Below are 21,862 nucleotides of genomic sequence, written 5' to 3' on the forward strand. Positions count from 1 at the left end.
GGTTACTTTCTTCACTCCTGAAGTTGTTTAAGCGTCTCCCTGGCCCTAACAACTTTCTGGAGAGAGTCATTTTGTTTTTAGTCCACGTTGCCTCTGCCTTTTGCTTCTCAACCTTTTGCTCCCAGATTGCGTTTCTTCTCTCAAAGACATACGATATATTTTTTCTAACCAAGATAAAAAGTGTGGCGGAGGGGACTGATGTTTGGGTTCAGGTGCAGACATTGTAGGAAGATAACTAACAACAGCACCCAGTAATGGAAAGCCCCATTCATTCCTAAAGATTTCTGTAGTTGAGCCATAACCCCTAGTTAGAGCAGAGAAAGTGCTGCTTTAATGACTCCTTTTATGCTCCTCTATACCTGGAATTTTCATCAGTGATAGCTTATTTTCAAATGGAATATTTCAATCAATGGTATTAGTTAAATAATTTTTTTCCCTCGTTGGGCAGATACTCAAGCTTAAAGGTTTGAATACGAAAGCAAAATCTTTGTTAAAAAAGAAGAAGAAGAAGAAGAAGAAAGCAATCACTCTGGGATAAGGTTGTCTGTAAAGGAGAAGCTTAGAGACTTCTGCTTTGCCAATGACTCCAGCATGCCCCGGTGCAAGCCATTAACATCATGGTTCCTTCTGTGCTGTTTGTGGTTTATAAAATGGAAATAATAACACAAGCTTTCCTCTGGTAGTGGTGCATGAATTACTGCATTAAAATTGATTTATGGGTATTATGGTTGTTAATTCCCATATTTCAATGGGAATTTCAATTAGCATTTGCTAAATAGAGCAGTGGACAATATTAACAGAAACAACTGCAGTTGGCACAGTATGTAGTGCCTTTCACACTATGAAATCTGAAGGTCACAAAAGAAAGGAGATGTGAGGATAAGAAACTTTGTTTTTCCCTTGTTGGAAACTCTTTAGGCCCCGGTTTCTGGTGACAGCTCCAGGGATCATCAGGCCTGGAGGCAATGTGACTATTGGGGTGGAGCTTCTGGAACACTGCCCCTCACAGGTCACTGTGAAGGCGGAGCTGCTCAAGACAACATCAAACCTCACTGTCTCCGTCCTGCAAGCAGAAGGAGTCTTTGAAAAAGGTAAGGTAAACTGTGTAAAGTCTTACCCTTCTGCAGTAATAATTGGAATATGTTAATAAGGTCATGTGTTAGGTGGTGTAACAGAGAAACCCCAAATTTGCAGTACCTTATCTAACATACTTTTAGTTCTCACTCATGTAAAGTCCTAGATGGTGTTCCTCCATGCTCTTCCAAGTGCAGATTCAGAGACCCGGGTTCCTTCCATTCTGTGGCTCCATTATCACGTGGCTCCCAAGATTGCAGGGGAAGAGCATGGGAAGAGCGTGTGGAAGGTTTTTGTGGCTAGACCTAGAAATAGCTCACATCACTACTGCTCATATTCAGAGGCAAAGGAGGCTGGGAAGTGTAGCCTACTGTGTGCCTCAGAAGAGGAAATGGGCTAGTCTGTAACACAAACTCATATTTATTGAGTGCAAAGTATTTTACAGAATAGGCCTGTGGGAAGGAAAGGAGAAGCTACACAATAGTTAAAATCCAGTTTTATGGAATACTTCTTAAGTTTTAAAGTTCTAAGAAAAAAAGAAAATAGCGTGAAAGTGGGAACCATTTGTAAGAGAACCACGTTTGGTTCTTGTTTCAGGTTAACATGGCCCAAGATTAAATTGGGCCAAAGAATGTCTTCTTTTTCAATACTAAGGGAAAAACAATGTTGGGGGAAGGGGTAAATACTTAAATACTTAAACTTTTTTTTTTCATTAAAATGAACATTTATTGTATTTTTTCTTTTTTTAGATTAAGTATTATTATTATTATTTGAGATGGAGTCTCACTCTGTTGCCCAGGCTGGAGAGCAATGGCGCGATCTTGGCTTACTGTAGTCTCCACCTCCTGGGTTCAAGTGATTCTCCTGCCTCAGGCTCTCGAATAGCCGCAATTACAGGCACATGCCACAATGCCTGGCTAATTTTTGTATTTGTAGTAGAGACTGTGTTTCACTGTGTTGTCCAGGATGGTCTCGATCGCCTGACCTTTTGATCTGTCTGCCTCAGCCTCCCAAAGTGCTGGGGAGCCACCGCACCCGGCCTATTATTATTACTTTTCGAGACAAGTTTTCACCATGTTGGCCAGGCTGGTCACGAGCTCCTAAGTTCAAGTGATCCACCCACCTTGGCCTCCCAAAGTGCTGGGATTACAGGCGTGAGCCACTGTGCCCTGCTGAGACATACATTTTTATAATGTTAAGAGTTCTTTAAAAAAAATCATTTAAGGCACATAATGAAGGGTGGATGGTATTCCATAACAGTTCATTACATAAGTTTTTATTTTCTACAAGCATAGAGAAATGAACATCATCATGAAATGAAATAAAAGTAAAAGTTTATCTACATCTGTGGTTCTTTCCCCACTGGAAGTTCACTGGGTAGGTATATTTGGAATAGAAGTCAGGAAGAGATAGTATGTGTAGGGGCAGGCCACTTTGTCCCTCAGGAGCAATGTCAGGGAAGTGGGAGGCCATATTTCCCTGGAGGGAGGAATAGGTTAGCCCATAAGATCTGAGTTTGAATCCTGGTACTACTCTGCTACTTGTGATCTTGGGGTAGGTTACTTAACTGCTCTGAGCCACAGTTTCCTCGTCTATAAGATGGAAATAATGAAACTGACTTCCTAGGGTAGTTATAATGTTAAAATCTGCATGTAGTACCTCTTAGGCACTCAGTAAACAACAATTGCTAATATTAGTATAACATTACAGCAGAAGAAGATGCAGAAAGCTCATTTCCTTTTACATGGGGGCAGACTTCAACTTTCTTTTTTTTTTGCCAATCAGTTTGAGCTTATGAGGTTGCTCAGGTTAGCCTTGAACTCATGACCTCGCCTTCGCAAGTGCCACAACCTCCAGCGGGAGCCACTTTGGACCCCAGACTTCAACTTTCATTATTGAACTGTCATTTCTGAAAATGAATGAATCCGGATCTTATAATAGTTGCTAAAGAAAATATTGAAATATTAAATCACAGGAGATAATACTTAAGGTAGTTCCACATTTATTATTTATTCATTAAGAATTTGTGAGTGGGAAGAGGAGAGGATCGAAAAACTACCTATCGGGTACCACACTTATCACCTGGATGATGAAATCATGTGTACACTAAAGCTCGATGACAGGCAATTTACCTATATAACAAACCTGCACATGCATCCCTGAAAGTAAAAGTAAAAAAAAAAAAAAAAAAAAGAATTTATAATCTTGGTTCTACTAGTGTGGCAGTTTTCCTGCAATTCACAGGTCCAGAATATATATGGATGTTTTTGATAAATATTTGAGCTTTACTTGGACATTTGCATACTCTAATTCTAGAATTTCACCTGGTATGTCTTTTCTGTGATCTCCGTTATCAGTCTCTTTCTTTTTTTGCAACAAATAGTACCTGCATTGGGGGTGCATGTTGTTGTGGCTTGGTTTTCAGCTTTATTCTTAGATCTTCTTTTGGGAGAAGGGTTCTTCATATGCCTGTGGGAAAGTTCAAGTGCTCAAGAGTGGGTCAGGCAAAGCTGTCCTGGTAGCAGTGGATCTGTGGAAGGGAAAGAGGGAAAATGCTGCTTCTTTCATGGGCTGTTTTTGACTCTATTGATACAGAGTTTCATTGAAAATGCCATTGCTAGGAGCACTCACCTCTTTCAAAGGAGAATGTTATTCTATTATCAGAGGCTGGGAGTTATTGTTCTCAGAGCAGATGCTTCCTGTAATGTGAGGACTTGAGGATCTAGACACTTCTCCCTGCTTGTCTTCATATCCTTTGCTTTATTTGGCTTCTCCAGTTGTAACAATACATAGATGCCCCAGGGCTTCTAAATCAGGGGTCTGGATCTTCAAGTATCTGGATCTGGATTTGTGTTTTGTTTGTTTTCTCCATCATATTAACACCAACAAATAAATACCTTTTACTTTTAAGAGACAGGGTCTCGCTCTGTTGCCCAGACTAGAGTACGGTGGTGCAGTGGTGAGATCATAGCTCACTGCAACTTGGAATTCCTGAGGTCAAGTGATCCTGATGTCCCAGCTCCTGAACAGCTGGGACTACAGGCAAGTGCCAGCATACCTGGCTAGTTACAAAAAAACTTTTTTTGTAGAGATGGGGTCTTTCTATGTTGCCCAGACTGGTCTTGAACTCCTGGGCTCAAGTGATCTTCCTGCTTCAGCCTCCCAAAGTGCTGGAATTATAGGTTTGAGCCTGACTGTTTCATCATTTTCTTGTGAGCCACCCCACCCCCTCAGAAAAAGGTTGGTTTTAATTAAGATTTATCTTCTAGTAGAGTTGGGTAAGGCAGTAGACTGTTTCTCGGTAGCTTATTTCCAGCAGTCCTGGACTTCTTAGAAATCCTCAGGGTAGGGAGGCGTTTTACCCAAACCGTAATAGATTTCTGGCTTAATTTGTGTCAGAAATAGTAATAACTAAAGGGTATGAATGCAGAATGTACTTAATAAAGGTGAAGAAGTATGGTTTTTCTTCAGTGAAGAGTTCCTTTGTTTGTTTGACAGATATGGGGGAGATTTGATTTACATTTCTACTTTTAAGGCCAAGAGTGTAGGTTATATTACTGTTATTCATTTAATTCTACATTTGGGGATTGATTATGGTTTTTTTTTGGTGATTAATAGACCTTTAGAAAAAATATTTCTACTACACTTCGCAGAGTTTGGGGAAGGTGTATCCGTATCTTTTTAGTAGTGAGATTCAGAAGATTGCTTGTCACGATCACCACTGTTACTGCCCCTACCACTATCAGCATCATCACCATGATCTCCATAGTGAATAGAACTATGTTCCTAATCTTATCTTCCTTTGCCTAAAGAGTTAGTTAAATAAACATAATTGACAAAGCATAGTAAAAGTTCAGCAGGTAGTAATTACCAGAGGAGAGAAGATAGAACAGCTATTGGCTTTGAAATCAAGTCAGACTATTGTACTGGGTGGAGAGTGAGTTTGTCTTTTTACTCTTCCCCTCTTGGTTTTTTTCTCTTTCCTTACTGTGAGGTTGCTCTGGAGTTCCATGCCAAATTAAGAAAAAAAAGGTTAAGAACATTTTTAGACCTGTATTCTCATCTGTTAAGGCATATAAAATAATTTAATTTTTTGATGTCCTTGAAACCATAATTTCTGTTTTATTTTCCTTTTTCTTGCTATAATTTGACATTTTCATTTGTAAACTTTCAGTAGTTTTCCTGAACAGAGTCACTTCAAGTAATAAAGAATATGGTCTTTCTCCCTCATTAATGAATTTATCATCACTAGTTTCGTGTAAACCGGATTTAAGAAAAAATCCTGGAGGCTAGGTGCAGTGGCTCACAACCATAATCCCAGAACTTGGGAGGCTGAAGTGGGAGGATTGCTTGAGCCCAGGAGTTCAAGACCAGCCTGGATAACACAGTGAGACTGTATATCAAAAACAAAAACAAAAACAAAACCCAAAACCAAAAACTCCCAAAAACCTAATCTGAAAATGCCTACTGAAAAATTTGGCAACTCTGCACGGGCATCTCCTGGTGAGTGCTTGCTGGATTGGGGCACCATTTTTTAAATGCTGCCAAGTCTATTTCTATCTTCCCATTGAGTTATTGGGGTAGGATGTACTTTATAAATGTGTCTTTATAGCCTTTAATAACTTGCTTTTTCTTGTTGTCCTAAAATCCTGGAGAGTTAATGGAACGTTAACTTCCTTTTTTTTTAAGATTAAAAAAAAATCTGTTTTTTTCCTTTGTTGTCTTTCTCACGTTGACTGTGGTATATTTTATTTTCCATCCTGGCTCAGTAACTGTGAAATTCTTAAAATTTGAGATATTAGCTGAAAAACTTAAAAAATCATCCAGTTCGGTTAGGATGGTTTTCTGGTGGAAACAAAGCTCCTGAAAATACATTTCATGCCTCATAGATAAAATCAGCCCCATGGTCTTCATGAAAGTAGATTAATTAGTGTAGCGTGTGGGCAGATCTCCCAGGGCAGGTTTCCACAGGCAGCTTTGCCAACAGAATTCAGTCTCAACCTGCAGTTATGTGAGAATTATTTTTAAAGAGTGTAAGCTTTTCAATCCCACATCATCTTTGCTATTGTGTGTGATGTATATTAACAGGTAGGTGGTACCTGAGAATAAAGGATCACAGCATAATCACAATGTGCCTGGGCTCTGGATCCTGGCTACCTGGGTACCGGTGCTGGCCATTCCACTTAGTGGTTGATTGGCTGTGGGCAGTCATGATCTCACTGGGCTTCAGTTTCATTATCTGAAAAATAGTGGTTTCTGCCTTACACAATTGTATGGGTATTGTGAGTATTAAATGAAGTAACATATTCAAGGCACCTAACACAAAGAAATTATTCAAGAAAATGGTAGCTATTGTTACTGCAAGAGAGTAGCAACAGTTTATGTCAAAGGCGATTGTTAAGAACCTATTGTGATGATCTTGAACTGGGAACTTTATAAAAGACACATCCCTAGGAAGGGATTGGAAGGGATTTAACATATTGAGTATCTGCTTTCCTCATAGTGCCGGGGACTTTATGCACACTATTTAATTTCAACAACCCGATGAAGCAGATACTCTTGTCTTCATTTTGGAGGTGAGGAAATTGAGGCAAAGAGAAGAATTAGTTCTTCTGAGTTAACCCAGTTAGTAAATGGTGAAGCCTGAATTTGAAGTTAGTTGTATCTGAGGTCCAGCGACCATAAGCTTTTCTATTGCTGGAAAGAGAGTGAAGTATTTTTGTTTCCTTGATTTTGGGATATCGACGCAATGTTGCAGAGTCATCTTCCACTAAAATCATTTTCTCCTTTGCTTGCAGTAGTGTAGACCTAGATCTAATGAAATCTAATTTGAATCAAAAGAATTACAAGATGAAATGCCAGCTCCCCACCCCCTTTTTTTTCTGGGTTCTAAGTACTTTTGCTTGGAGCAGATCTCCTCTTAATTTACTCTCAGAGTTTTGAAGCTGGAGGAGACCTCAAAGATAAGCCAATTCAATCACAGAATTTATGGCTGAGGAGACAGGTGAGGCATGGTGTTTGGGGATTTTCCCAAGGTTAAATCACTTATTCAGTGGCAGAGCTGGAAACAGATTGCAGGTTTCCAAATTTGCAGTCTAGTGCTATTTCCATTATACTATAGGAAACTTTGCTAACATATGAAGAACCAAGCTTAAGACCTAAGATATGTTTACAAATGTTGATTCTTCTGATATGGAAGCAAATAGGGCTAACTAAGGAGTTTAAAAATGCTTACTTGCATATTGTTCAAGTTTCTTATTTTAGCTCAAGGTGGAGTTGCTCTTTATGCCCTAATGGTTCTGTACAAGGGGTGGGGGCTGGGTTAGACACTTCATAGACCTTTTAAAAACTAAATTCTGTTGCTGTGTTTCTCAAAGTGCAAACTATATTTATTAAAAAGGCTGATTCATGGCCTCCCTCAAGACATGGGTAAGAATCCACAATCTCGGCTGGGTGCAGTGGCTCATGCCTGTAATCCCAGCACTTTGGGAAGCCGAGGAGGGTGGATCACTTGAGGCCAGGAGTTTGAGACCAGCCCGGACAACAAGGTGAAATCCCGTCTCTACCAAATATACAAAAATTAGCTGGGTGTGGTGGCAGATGCCTATAGTCCCAGCTACTCAGGAGACCAAGGCAGGATAATCACTTGAACCCAGGAGGCAGAGGCTACAGTGAGCCGGGATCGCACCTCTGCACCCAAGCCTGGGGTACAGAACAAGACTAAAAAAAAAAAGAGATTCTAACTTTTATGTTCCACCATCACCACAGGTGATTCTTAGCCACATTAGAATGGGAACAACTGCCCTTTGGTATCTCACAAATTGTACTTGACCAAATACTGGAAAGCTCCAGGATGAGTGGCATGCCCCTGCAAGCCTGTGATGATTCATGGCAGTGGAGGGAAGGCTCCTCCTGGACTTCTTTCATGTTTGCGTTTAAGCAGCCCTCAATCCTAAGTGCTGGTGTTCATTTTCAGCTGCAGAGAAACATGACTTGGGGTCTGATTGTGAATCAACAATTGGGTGAAGTTAAAAGTGAACACACTGATTCTTTAAACTCCAAGTTAAACATGTGCTGCTTCTCTTCTAGCACTGAATGAGTCACTGTCCTAGTGACTCACTGAAGGGTTGTGGTGGAAATAGAAAACAGATCCTATAAGAATTTGGGCTGGGTTACTGTTGATCCTTTATGTCCTGTGAAGAAAGCTTTACAATGCTGAAACTAGCAGTTTCCCCACAGACATTTCTTCTCATTAATGAATTTTTTTATTGATTATTTGCTGTATGTGAAACATGAATGAATAGAGGGTGGGGAATTGAGAAGGGAAAGCACTGGAGGAGATTCAGAGGTCCCAGAAGGATAGTATAATATTAAAAGTGCAGAAGGCTGGAGGAGTTTTTATTTTTTTGTATTAAAAAATTCAGTGTGGTTTGTAAATAGTGCTTCCTGTGTGTGACTCTGTGCCTGGTACTGTTACCTTTTACTTCTAGAACTATACAGATGTCCATTCATAAATGTCCCACCTCTGCTGACATATTTGGCATTTGGAGGGAACAGTTACTTCACGTAGTAGAGACGGGAAGGGTGTGCCAGAGGAAAGAGCTGCTGGCTGGGTGTGGCAGTCCTTAGAGACAGGGGTTTGTGTATGTGCTTTCTGAAAGGACGTTTCATTCTGCTTTGGATTGTGAGTTTGGGGAGACATTCAGGTGGAGATGTCCAGCAGGTAGTTTTGAAATCGCAGCTGGGGAGAGAGATTTAGGCATTGTTTTCATAGAGGCAGACAATATTTTGAAGTCCTGGAAATACATGAGATGCACAAGAGAGACAGAGCTCATGGAAAGAATAAGACAGATGACAGAAGCTTGGAAAGAGGAAAATAAGTGAATGAAAGGGAGAAGACGTGGTTCAAACCTGTAATCCCAGCAACTTGGGAGGCTGAGGTGAGTGGATCGCTGGAGCTCAGGAGTTTGAGATCAGCCTGGACAACATATTGAAACCTCATCTCTACTAAAAATAAAAAAAAAATTAGCTGGATGTGGTGGCATGTGCCTGTAGTCCTAGCTACTCCAGAGGCTGAGGCAGGAGGATTTCTTGAGCCTGGAAGTTCAAAGCTACAGTGAGCCATGATTGTGCCACTGTTCTTCAGCCTGGATAACAAAGCATGGCCCTGTCCCTAGAAAAAAAGGAAAAGAAAAGGATAGACAATGAGGAGTCAGAGAAGGGTAGATTGAAAATATCTCAGAAGCCAAGGGAAGAAAAAGTTCCAAGAAGGAAATTTTTTTTTCTTTCTTTTTTTTTTCTTTGAGACAGAGTCTCACTCTGTCACCCAGGCTGGAGTGTAGTGGTGTGAGCTTGGCTCACTGCAATCTCCGCCTCCCGGTTTCAAGCGATTCTTCTGCCTTAGCCTCCGAAGTAGATGGGACTACAGGTGCATGCCACCACACCTGGCTAATTTTTGTATTTTTAGTAGAGATGGGGTTTTGCCATATTGGCCAGGCTGGTCTTGAACTCATGACCTTGTGATCCAACAGCCTCAGCCTCTCAAAGTGCTGGTGTGAGCCACTGTAACCAGCCAGAAGGTTCAATAGTATCAGTTCTCTCAGAAGGTCAGAGAAGAATTGAGGACAGAGGAAGGAACATTGGTGACCCTTAAGCAAATGGCTTTAAGTTGAATGTTGAGAGCAAAAGCAAGTTTGAAGGAATAAATGGATGGTGAAAAATATTATCAGAATCCATTCTTTCCAGAAGTTTGGTGGTTGAAAGGAGAGAGGTGGATGGTCTCTTGAAAGGCATATTAGAAAGGCGAAAGTGGTTAAGGCAAAGGGGAGGGTGGACAATTCCTGGGTTGGAAGTGGTGAGATCAGTATTAGGGGCAGAGGGAATTGGATTATCTTAAAAAAAAAAAACACCTCATACTTTATCCTTTGATGAAAGAAAGAAATAGAAGAGAATCAGTAAGGGAAGAAATATTTTGAGGTATGAAATTGAGATGAAGAATGAAATTGAAATACAGTTTTAAGAAAACTTATTGGCTGGGCTTGGTGGCTCATGCCTGTAATCCCAGCACTTTGGGAGGCAGAGGCGGTTGGATCACCTGAGGTTAGGAGTTTGAGACCAGCCTGGCCAACGGTGAAACCCCATCTCTAAAAAATAAAAATAAAGAAAACATATCTACCTACCTCTAAATTGCACAGATCTGGCCACCACTTTATAAGAAATGGGGGTAAAAGTTAAAAGTAGTGGCACATCAGAAAGAGAAACAGAGGATTGGAGATCTTCCCTAGTGGTGCCCTAAACAAGGTCACCGCTGGATTGAGGGAAATTGGAGTACAGGGGCTGGAACTCACATTGGTGTCTGGAACTCACACTGGTATCTGGGGGAGGTAACACAGGGAGGAGAGAGAGAGGAAAGGGCTGTTTATGATGATGATATGACTCAGTTGAAGCTTGAGAGGAGCTGATAGGGTTACTTTATTACTGCCATGGTTGTCAGTGGATTTGTAATTCACCATCCCTTGGTCTGGGCCAAGATGACCAGCATATTAAAGGTGCAATGATAAAACTTGGTAAGGAGGATTAAAGTAGATCTTGGTCTTGCTCTATCTCTTCTATTCTTCACTTCCCTCAGCGAATTCTATGAGGTGACCTGCTTCCCTTGCAAGGCTTGGGTTGAAATTGGCCAAAGGTTTGGTGGAGGGAGTAGCAGTAGGTAGGTAGAAGGCAGGTCTATGGGTTGTTAGTTCTGAAGAAACAATTCATAAAATAAAATCCAAAAACCAGACTGGTAAAGAGCTTGGAAATAAATGGAGAGGAAAATTTTTAAAGAATACCTAGTAGCTCCCTTTTGGCAGGGCTGTGTTAGGAATTTACATTTATGAAAATGTAGCTGGCAGAAATGATTTCGTATAACAAACTTAGGTTTCACTGCAATATATGTTAAAGCTCCTCAGGAATAAAGATAAGACAGGGAATATATTATTCTGAGCACTTCAAATTTATTCAGCACCAAATTGCATATGGCACAATGCTGGGTGACATAAATATTTGGTGACCACACACGGTTCTTGTGCCTATGTTCTTCGCAGGGAAGCAGAGTAGGCTTCATTTCATGTATCAGCCCAAGTTGAGTATAGAGGCTGGTTGGAATGCCGTGTTGACAGTTTCAAAGTCAAGCCTGGGTTTACTGGACTAGAGAGCTGGATGAATTAGCTGTGTCTGCCATGGACCTGGGAGTCGGGGGTGGGGGTATGGTCTGAATGCTGCGGATGACTCTGTAGCCCATCCATAAACTTTATTTATGGATCAGCTGAAGAGGAATGATCAAAGAGGTATGGTCACCTACATAGCTACATAGGGGCTTGAGGCAGTAACAACATAGATAAGAGAGAAAAGATGAAAGAGTGGCTGTATCTAAATAGTAAATGAGAGTGCAGCAAGCCACAGAGGAGGAACAAGGAGGTAAGGGATATGAGGTTATGTTTGCACTACTCTAGCTGGGTCTTTCCTGCACTGTTTAGGAGGCATAGTGGGTTACAGTGGGAGCTTGGGAGCCACACTGAAATTGAACCCTAGTCTCACCTAATAATAGTACCCACCTCATAGCATTGTTGAGAGGATTAAATGAGATAATACTTAAGAGCTGTATCATCCAATATGGTAGTTACTAACCGTATATGTTTTTTGAGCTTTTGAAATGTGGCTCATATAAATTGAGATGCACTGTGAGTATAAAATACAAAGTGGATTTTGAATACTTAGTTCCAAGAAATGCAATAAAACTTATGATTTTAAAATAATGATTTAACATTCAATGTTAATATTTTGGGCCTATTGAATTAAATAAGATGTTATTAAAATTAATTTCACCCATTTTTTCTATTTCCTTTTTTTTTTTTTTTTTTTAGTGCATGTCTTTAAAACATTTATCACAACGCTTGGTACATAGAAAACACTCAGGGAATGTGAACTGTGTTGTACGTGGTGCTTCCCGGTATCGGATATTAATACTGATGCCTGACCACAAACCCGTGGCATGAGTCCAAGTCTTCCTGCTGATACATCTCTTAAGTATTATCTCATTCTGGCTTAGGTGGGTCTTCAATCTTATTCCTTATTCCTTGAGGAAGAAGGAAATCTCCCTAAAAAGAGCCATGAGGGTTGGTAAAATTTCTGTAAATGGCCAGATGCTAAGCATGTGGGTTTTGCCAACCTTGAGGTCTTCATTGCAGCTGTTCAACTCTGCCTTTGTAGCTCAAAAGCAGCTGTAGATGGTGCATAAACAAATGAGCATGGTTGTGTACCAACAGAACTTTATGGATGCTGAAACTTGGAGTTCATATAATTTTTACTTATCACGAAATATTATTATTCTTTTAATATTTCCCCCAGCTGTTTGGAAATGCAAACTAATTCTTAGTTCATGAACTGTACAAAAAACAGGCATTGGCCAAAATGGGTCTGTAGGCTGTGGATTGCCGACCCTGCCATTAAAAATGCCCTGTACATTTAGCAGCCAAAAACCTTGCTTGACTCTAGGTTTTTAATCTGTACTTAACCTAACATTTAGTCTATTTTACTTTTAGTAGGTTTGTGTTTGACCTGTTTTTTTTTTTCGCTCAGCGGTCTAAATGGAACAAAACTTTATTTATGAAACTCATATTTATTAAGATATTTGTAAGCAAAGGCAAACAAGAGAGAAAAAAATAAAAGGAATATGTAAGGGACCAAAGGAGATTTTTTTTTGTTTGGTTTTGTTTTGCTTGAAATACTTGTGTTTTCTGTGTAGACTGAATTTACCCAATAGTTGTTTTGCCTTAAAGTGACATTAAAGTGTGAAGCAGAAACACTGTATTTTTAATTCTTACTTTAAATTAAAAAATTTTTTTAAATTTTAGATTTAGGCGGTACGTGTGTAGTTTCTTAATGGATATTTTGGATAGTGGTAGAGTCTGGGCTTTTGGTACAGCCGTCAGCCAAACAGTGTCCACTGTATCCATTAGGTAATTTCTTATCCCTCACCTGCCTCCCATATGCATCTCCAATGTCTATTTTTTCACTCTCTAAAAAACATTGTATTTTAAAGTTTGGTTTTTCCATGAATTTGTGGGGGAAAACCCCTGTTTCTCACCTTGTTTATCTGTAGATCAAAGAAACTGCTGAAGAATGAGGAAAAAAATTAGTAAATTGATAAAGAGATCAAAATTTTTAGCTAAAAAAGTGATCATAAACTTAAATGTATTATTGCATATGACCAAGTAGCAAAAGGCTGCCAAAAATAATTAAGCAGCAAACACTAAGTGAGGCATATATATAGTGGAAAATCCACTTTTTTTTATAGAGAGTATTTCTGTACCTAGTTGGATTTCCAATTACATGCTACTTCTTCCCTTCAATGACTTTCCAGAGCTATTTGGTGAGGACAGATGTCAGAAGAGGCAGCATGTATAGTATTATAGAGTCTGTTTAAAAAGTTAAGGAAAGGTTAGTTTTTGTGTATGCTTATTACACAATTTAAAAATAGCTTTGACTCTATTTGTAAATCAAACGGCCAGTTCTCAGGCTCTGCCAAATGCGAAGCCTTCAAACAAGGTTTCTTTTGAGTTGCCTCAGCAGCACTGGGAAGGAGAAAGCATCTGAGAGGGTTTTGAGCCTGACTGTCTCTGGTTGTACACAGAAATGATCAGAGTTTTATTAAGTTATCTATAAAAACGCTAAGAAGAATCTTACATGACAGAGTGTATCTTTAGTTAGTGATTTAAAAGAGCGCCATACTGGGTTTCAAGAGGTGGTGACCATTTCCCGTGTCTGAATGGAGCCTTGCAAATGTTCACAACAATTTGCACATACTATCTATTTAATTCTCAACCTAGCAACAGCAGAGAAAGAGATTATTATTCCTCTCTTACCTACATTGCCCCCACCATCCTCCCCGCTGCCCCCAATTTTGTTTTGGTGGTGTAATTTATTGCTAGATTAGCAGAACTTTCAAATAAGTCATATGCTAGGACTTTGTAAGTGCCTAGAAAATTCCAAGCTGTATTTGTAAATTTAAAGGGAAGATCAGCAGAAAAAAATGTCAAATACGTGAAGTCGACCTTTTAATAAGGACACATGAGACCAGTGAGTAGGCCTTAGATTGGATGTGTCCACACATCCCCTGAGTAGCTCACTGGATCTGTCAAGAAATAGGGGTGGGTGAGACATCTCTGTCCATGCACTCTAACTTTTGGGAAGAGTCTTTGTATTTTGTATTTTTATTTTTTTTAAAAAATAGAGATAGGGTCATACCATGTTGCCAAGGCTGGTCTTGAACTCCTGGCCTCAAGGGATCCTTCACCTCAGCCCTCCCAAAATGCTGGTATTACAGGCGTGAGCTGCCATGCCTGGCCTGAGTAGAACTTGTGTCTGTATCTTTCTTGCATCTGTGAACAGATAAGGTCATGTGTCTGAGCAGGTGGACCCAGGCATGCAGTCTTCCAGTTTCTCTCTAGTGAGAGAATTCCTCAACGTTTTGACTTGATTCAGAGCTGCATTAAAAACAAAAGGCAAAACAAAAAACACTTTTACTATGAAATGAGATTTCCTGCACTTCAAATTTGTTTAGCTTGTTTCGAAGTGCCAGAATGCTTGCCGTCCAAATAGTCAGCCTCTGAGAGCCTCATTTGGATTGTAGACTCCCAACTGTTTTTTACTTTCTCCTTGCTGACGTCATTGGATAAAAATAAATTACCACCCCTCCCAACTCGTTCTTCGACCTTGTAAATTTGCTGCTGGTAGGTAGTAGCTCGTATCAGATCAGGGCAGGAAGGAAGCACATTGCTTCCTCCAGTTATGGAGCTAGCGAAATCGTCAACCCCTGATGATTTAATCCTGTTACAATGAAAAATAAGTAACACTCAGTAATGAAGGGTGCTGGTTTGTTGGGGCAAAGCTCACTGCAGTTTGTTTCTGATTTGTTCCATGTGGAACATTGTGGTGGATGCTGTGTTTTAGGGCCCAGATCGCCCTTCAGGGATGAAGGACCTTTTCCTGAAAGCTGCCAGGAGTGTTGTACCTCACTGCCTTCAGAGCCAGTTCCCTCTGATGATTGTATCAGCTGGAGAATGGATTGCCCATGCTGGTCTCCCTTTTGGGGCTGGGGCCTGCATTATGTGACTGATTGACTTGGGATATGGAAGTCCAGCCCTCTTATCCCAGTTCAGGGCATCTCTCAAGGGCCATGGCTGCTTGTGAGCTGCCCTGGTGGAGCCTGCATTGCAGCCCCACTGCTCTCTCCCCTAGTCCAGTTTCCCCTCTTCCCTTCTGCAGGTACTAATCCCCAGAATACTCCTTAGTAAACCTCCTGCATTGTAATTATCGTCCCAGAGTCGGCTACTGTTTTTAACATTCCTTTGAAGAGGAATGTTTCAGATCTTGGAATTAACTTCAAGCGTTTCAAAACTGTGTATTGTGAAGAATTGACATGAGTTGGGACATTTTTAGTTTTTATATCCTCTTCAGAGTTCTTGTATGACACAATTTATTTTGGAGTTAGTTCTGCTACTGCAGTGCTTAGAATATAACTCTAAGTTTCTTCTAAGGGAAATTTTATGGAAGAAGAATCCACAGATTCTGGTGAGTGATAAACTTAGAGGTGAGGAGAGAAAAGAGTTCAAAATGATTGAGATTTTGAACATCCATGATTGAGAAAGTGGTGATAGCAACATATACAAGCAGGTTATCCATGCTGTGGAACTTTCACAGTAATCAAAGATATGTATAATAAAAACAATGGTGAGGTACAGGGCCAGGCACGGTGGCTCATCCCTGTAATCCCAGCACTTTGGGAGGCGTAGGTGGGCAGATCACTTGAGGTCAGGAGTTCGAGACCAGCCTGGCCAACATGGCAAAACCCCATCTCTACTAAAAATACAAAAAATTAGCTGGCTGTGGTGGCATTCACCTATAGTCCCAGCTACATGGGAGGCTGAGGCATGAGAATCTCTTGAACCTGGGAGGTAGAGGTTGCAGTGAGCTGAGATCATGCGACTGCACTCCAGCCTGGTGACAGAGCGAGACTCTGTCTCAAAAACAAAACACAGTGACTCACATCTATAATCCCAGGGTCTTGGAGGTCAAGGTGGGAGGTTCACTTTAGCCTAGGAGTTTGAGAGCACCCTGGGCAACATAATAAGCCCCCATTAAAAAAAAAAAATTAACCAGGCATGGTGGCATGTGCCTGTAGTCCTAGTTACTGGGGAGGCTGAGGCAGGAGGATTGCTTGATTCTAAGAGTTTGGGGCAGCAGTGAGCTATGATCGCACCACTGTACTCCAGCTTGGGTGACAGAGTGAGACCCTGTCCCCACCCCCCAAAAAAGAAAGGTATGTATAATAAAACCAAGAGTACAACTGATTCTTCACAGGGTTTATCCATGTTGGTCAGGCTGGTCTCAAACTCCCAGCCTCAGGTGATGTGCTCACCTCTGCCTCCCAAAGTGCTGGGACTACAGGTGTGAGCCACTGCACCTGACCAACTGATTCTTTTGTAAATTTTTGTGGATTCATAGAAGGTGTATATATTTACAGGGTACATGAAATACTTTGAAACAGGCATGCAATGTCTAACAATCACATCATAGTAGCTGGGGTATTCATTCCCTCAAGCATTTGTCCTTTGTGTTACAAACAATCCAGTTATGCTATTTGAGTTATTTAAAAATGTACAATTAAATGATTATTCACTATAGTCCTCCTGTTGTACTATCAAATACTAGGTCTTACTCATTTTTCTAATGACTTTTATGCTGGTTAAGCATCACCACTTCCTTCCTAGTCCCTCACTCCTCAGCCTCTACTATCCTTCCTACTATCTTCATTAGTTCACAAATAAGTGAGAACATGTGAAGTTTGTTTTTCTGTGCTTGACTTATTTCACTTAACATAATGACCTTCAGTTCTGTCCATGTTGTTGTGAATGACAGGATCTCATTCTTTTTTATGGCCGAGTAGAACTTCATTGTGTCTAAGTACCACATTTTCTTTATCTATTCATTTGTTGATGGACACTAACCAAATCTTAGTTATTATGAACAGTGGTGCAACAAACATGGGAGTGCAGATATCTCTTCAATATACTGATTTCCTTTCTTTTAGGTATATACTCAGCAGTGGGATTGCTGGATTGTATGATAGTTCTATTTTAGTTTTATGAGGAACCTCCAAACTGTTCTGCATAGTGGTTGTAATATTTTCATTCCCATCAAAGTGTCTGAGGGTTCCCTTTCCTCCACTTCCTCACCAGCATTTGTTACTGCCTGTCTTTTGGATAAAAGCCATTTTAACTGGGGTAAGATGATCTCATTGTAGTTTTGATTTGCATTTCTCTGATGATCAATGGTGTTGAGAGGACCTTTTCATATACCTGTTTGCCATTTGTATGTCTTCTTTTGAGAAATGTCTATTCAGATATTTCCCCCATTTTTAACTGGATTATTAGATTTTTTCCTATAGAGTTGTTTCAGCTCCTTATATATTTTGGTTATTAATCCTTTGTCAGATAAGTAGTTACAAAGATTTTCTTTCATTCTGAGTTGTATCTTCATTTTGCTGATTATTTCCTTTACTGTGCAGAAGCTTTTTAACTTGACGTGATCACATTTGTTGATTTTTTGCCTTGGTTGACTGTGCTTGTGGGGTATTGCTCAAGAAACTTTGCCCACTTCAATGTCCTAAAGAGTTTCCCTGAAGATTTCTTTTGGTAGTTTCATAGTTTTAGGTTTAAGTCTTTAATCCATTTTGATTTTATTTTAGTATATGGTGAGAGAGAGGTTTAGGTTCATTCTTCTGCATATGGATATCCAGTTTTCCCATCACCATGTACTGAAGAGAGACTATCTTTTCCTTAATGTGTGTTCTTGGTGTCTTTGTCAAAAATGAATTCACTGTAGTTGTATAGGGTTACTTCTAGGTTCTCTATTGTGTTCCATTGGTCTGTACACGTCTGTTTTTCTGCCAATACCATGCTGCTTTGGTTACTGTAGCTCTGTAGTATAATTTGAAGTCAGGCAATGTGATTCTGATTCCTTTTTTTTTTTTCCTTCTCAGTATAGCTTTAGCTATTCTGGGTCTTTGGTGGTTCTATACAAATTTTAGGATTGTTTTTGTCTATTTCTCTGAAGAATGTCATTGGTGTTTTGATAAAGATTATATTAAACTGTAGATTGCTTTAGGCAGTATGGACATTTTAAACATACTAATAATTTCACTTCATGAACATGGAATATCTTTTCATTTTTTTGGTGTCATCTTCAATTTTTTCATCAGTATTTTATAGTTTTCATTGTACAGATTTTTCACTTCTTTGGTTAAGTTAATGCCTGGGTATTTAACTTTATTTGTTGCTATTGTAAATGGGGTTACTTTCTTGTTTTCTTTTTCAGATTGTTCACTGTTGGCATATGGAAATTGTACTGATTCTTGTATGTTGGTTTTTTATCCTGCAACTAGACTGAGTTTATCAGTTCTAATCATTTTTGGTGGATTCTTTAGGTTTTTCCTAATATAAGATCATATTGGCTGGGCATGGTGACTTATACCTGTAATCCCCAAACTTTGGAAGGTGGAGGAGGGCCAGATAACTTGAGCCCAGGAGTCTGAGACCAGCCTGGGCAACACAGGGAGACTCTGTCTACTTACCTTTAAAAAATAAGTACATTAAAAAAATTATATAATCTGCAAACAAGGATAATTTGACTTCTTCCTTTCCAATTTGGATGCCCTTCATTTCTTTCTCTTGTCTGATTGCTCTAGCTAGGACTTCCAGTGCTGTGTTGAATAACAAAAGTAAAAGTGGGCATTCTTGTTGTCTTCCTGATCTTAGAGGAAAGGCTTTCAGTTTTCCCCATTTAGTATGATACTAGCTGTGGGTCTGTCATATATGGCTTTTATTATGTTGAGGTATGTTTCTTCTATACTCAGCTTTCTGCGGGTTTTTATCATGAAGAGGTGTTGAAATTAATCAAATGTTTTTTCAGATTTCAATTGAAATCATCATATGGTTTTTGCCCTTCATTGATATAATGTATCACATTGATTGATTTGCACACAACTATTTTTTATACCGAGAGTCATTGCAGAGCAGTGGCTTAGAGCTCAGACCCATGAGTCAAGTGGTCAGGGTCAGAAGCTTGGCCCCACGACCTTTTGTCTGTGTGACCCTGGGCAGGTCATTTCACATCTGTATCTCAGTGTTCTCATTTGTAAAATAAGGATATTAATACTTAATAGTATTGTTGTGAGCATGAAACCAGTTAATAGATGTAATGCTTTAGAACATTCTGTAAGTGGTATCTACTACTATTATTATTGTTTTATTCATAAAATTAAATAATTGCATTCTGTCTGATCTGCTTAAATTTAAGTCTTCTATCCCTTAGACCAGTTCTGTCTAATAGAAGTATAAGTAAACTACATAAGTTACTGAAAATTTTCTAGTAGCTTCATTAAAAAAAAAGAAAAACAGGTAAAATTACTTGTAATAATATATTTCATTTAACGCAATAATTTACAAATATTATCAACTGAACATTTAATCACTATAAAATTACTGACATGATATTTTACATTGTTTTTGATAGTAAGTCTCAGAAATATGGGGTATATTTTACACTTGCTGCTTATTTCAGTGGTTCAATAGTCACATGTGTTTAGAGGCTCCTGTATGAGACTGAGTAGCTTTAGAGAGTTGCTAGTTAATCTTGCTCATTTCCAAAGTGTTCCAATCATCTGTTGCTGTGAAACAAGCCACCCCCAGATTTAGTAGATTAAAACAACAATGGTTTATTATTTCTCACCATTCTCATTTAACTTATACATGCTAGATTGATGATTATTACCATTATTTTGTGATAGTTGTGAAGTTTTTGAATTCCACCATTCCTTCTACATTTATTAGTTGGAATTCTATGGTAAGGAATAACTTTTTCTTCTCTTTCGCTCAGTCGTGTATTTAATTATACATCAGCATGAACTCACAGATTTTTGTTTTTTTCAGTAGGTTGTAACCCATTACTTATTTTGATATTCAAGTGATCTGACCATAGTATTTTAAATTAAGAAAACACCCTCTCCACACATGCTGAGGTACCTGGTAAGATCAGAACTAATTCTGCTATATGGATGGTATTCTCAATTCCATCCCCCCACCCACTTACTGCAATTTTTAATTTTTCAGCCCAAATATTTTACAGGGTCTGCTTGCAGAGCCCCCTGGTTCTCTTCAATAAATGTTTTTACAGGACAAAATCTGTCCAGTAAGTTGTCTCTATTTGTGGTTCCTTTGAAGGTTTTACCAAGTTTACTTGCTGAAATATCCTAGGGCTTTTCAATTTCATTTCAATTCAGTATAGAATAGAATAAGTCTTTCTCATTAAAAGTAATCTCAATGAACAGAAGTTCCTTCCTACAAGGTAAGATACTCCCAAAGCACTACTGGCATATATCCAAAGATATAAAATCAGTATGTTGTAGAGATGTCTGCACTTCCATGCCCACTGTATGCTTCCCAATATGTAAGATATGGAATTAATGGCAGCTTCCATCAATGGATAAGTGGATAAAGAAAGTGTGGTATATATACATAATGGAATACTAGTCAGGAATACATAAAGGAATACTAGCCTTATAAAAGAAGGATGTCCTATCATTTTCAATGACATGGATGAACCTGGAGCACATTATGTTAAGTGAAATAAGCCAAGCACAGAAAAACAAATACTGCATGATCTCACTTATATGTGAAGTGTAAAAAAGATAAGCTCATAGAAATAAATGGTAAAATGGCAGTTTCCAGAGGTTGGGGGTTAAGGGAATGGGGAGATGTTGGTCAACAGACACAAAATTTCAGTTATAGGGGAGGAATTATTTCAAGAGATTTATTGTACAGCATTGTAACTATGGTTAATATCAACATGTTGTATACTTGAAAATTGCTGAGAGTAGATTTTAATTGATCCTTTCCACAAATAGTTATGTGAGGTAAGGCACATGTTAAATAGTGTGATTTAGCCATTCCATAAGGTACACATCTATCAAAACATTATGTGGCATACCATAAACACATACAATTATTACTTGTCAATTAAAAAAAGAATAAGCATCTTCAAAGTTAATTTATGTGCACATTAAACCCATTCTAGAATTGTATTTTGCTAACCAAAAAAAGATCCAGGACAAATGCTAAATGAGGATGCTGGAATAAGAGTCACCTGGGACAGTCCTGGTAAGGCCTCAACTTGTCCAAAGAGCCCTTGTGATTGGGCCCAGTCTCCTGGCTACTGTTCTCTTTCTGCCTGTGGTCTTTGCTCACCCAGCTCTTTGGTTTGGTAGACTCAGGTTGATCTCGACTACTTTGCATTTGCTGCTCCTCTGCCTGTAACATTGTACCCCTCCTTGCTCATATGGTTAATTTTTCCATATCCTGCAACCCTAGATGCTGGTGTCATTTTCTCTAGGTGCCTTCCCTTGATCCCTCCAATGTGCTCCTTGTCCTACCTGTACTACGTATATCTGTTCCATGATACTTCCTTCTTCACCTTTTTGAAACACCATGTTCAATGTGCTATTATTTAGGAGTCTTGCTCTTTGCTTCCTACCATGACAGTTATTGGATGAACTGATCTGTGCTAGGTGATACGTGACGGTGATGAATTACTTATCTGTTCCTTAAAACATACTTGTATTTCATTGAGGCCCACTGGGGTGGTAGCCTTCACAGTAAGTGTGCACACAGCTAAGAGTATATAAGACCAT

The 21,862-nt window shown here is 39.3% G+C and overlaps 1 protein-coding gene across 12 annotated transcripts in view; it reads left to right on the top strand.

Annotated features, from left to right (window-relative positions):
• CD109 (CD109 molecule) overlaps window positions 1-21,862 on the top strand; it is a 305,344-nt gene that overhangs the window by 152,480 nt on the left and 131,002 nt on the right. For 10 of the 12 annotated variants that reach the window (XM_054254174.2, XM_054254172.2, XM_054254169.2 and 7 more), the window contains one exon: window positions 919-1,091. The exons of the other annotated variants lie outside the window; for them this stretch is intronic. Coding sequence is in view for 5 of the 10 variants with exons in the window: in XM_054254169.2 (XP_054110144.1) it covers window positions 919-1,091 (173 nt within the window). In the remaining 5 variants the exon portion in view is untranslated. The remainder of the gene's footprint in view (window positions 1-918; window positions 1,092-21,862) is intronic. 12 annotated transcript variants of the gene reach the window in all.

The sequence above is a fragment of the Callithrix jacchus genome, chromosome 4 (genome assembly GCF_049354715.1).
Source record: "Callithrix jacchus isolate 240 chromosome 4, calJac240_pri, whole genome shotgun sequence".
Lineage (NCBI taxonomy): Eukaryota > Metazoa > Chordata > Mammalia > Primates > Cebidae > Callithrix > Callithrix jacchus.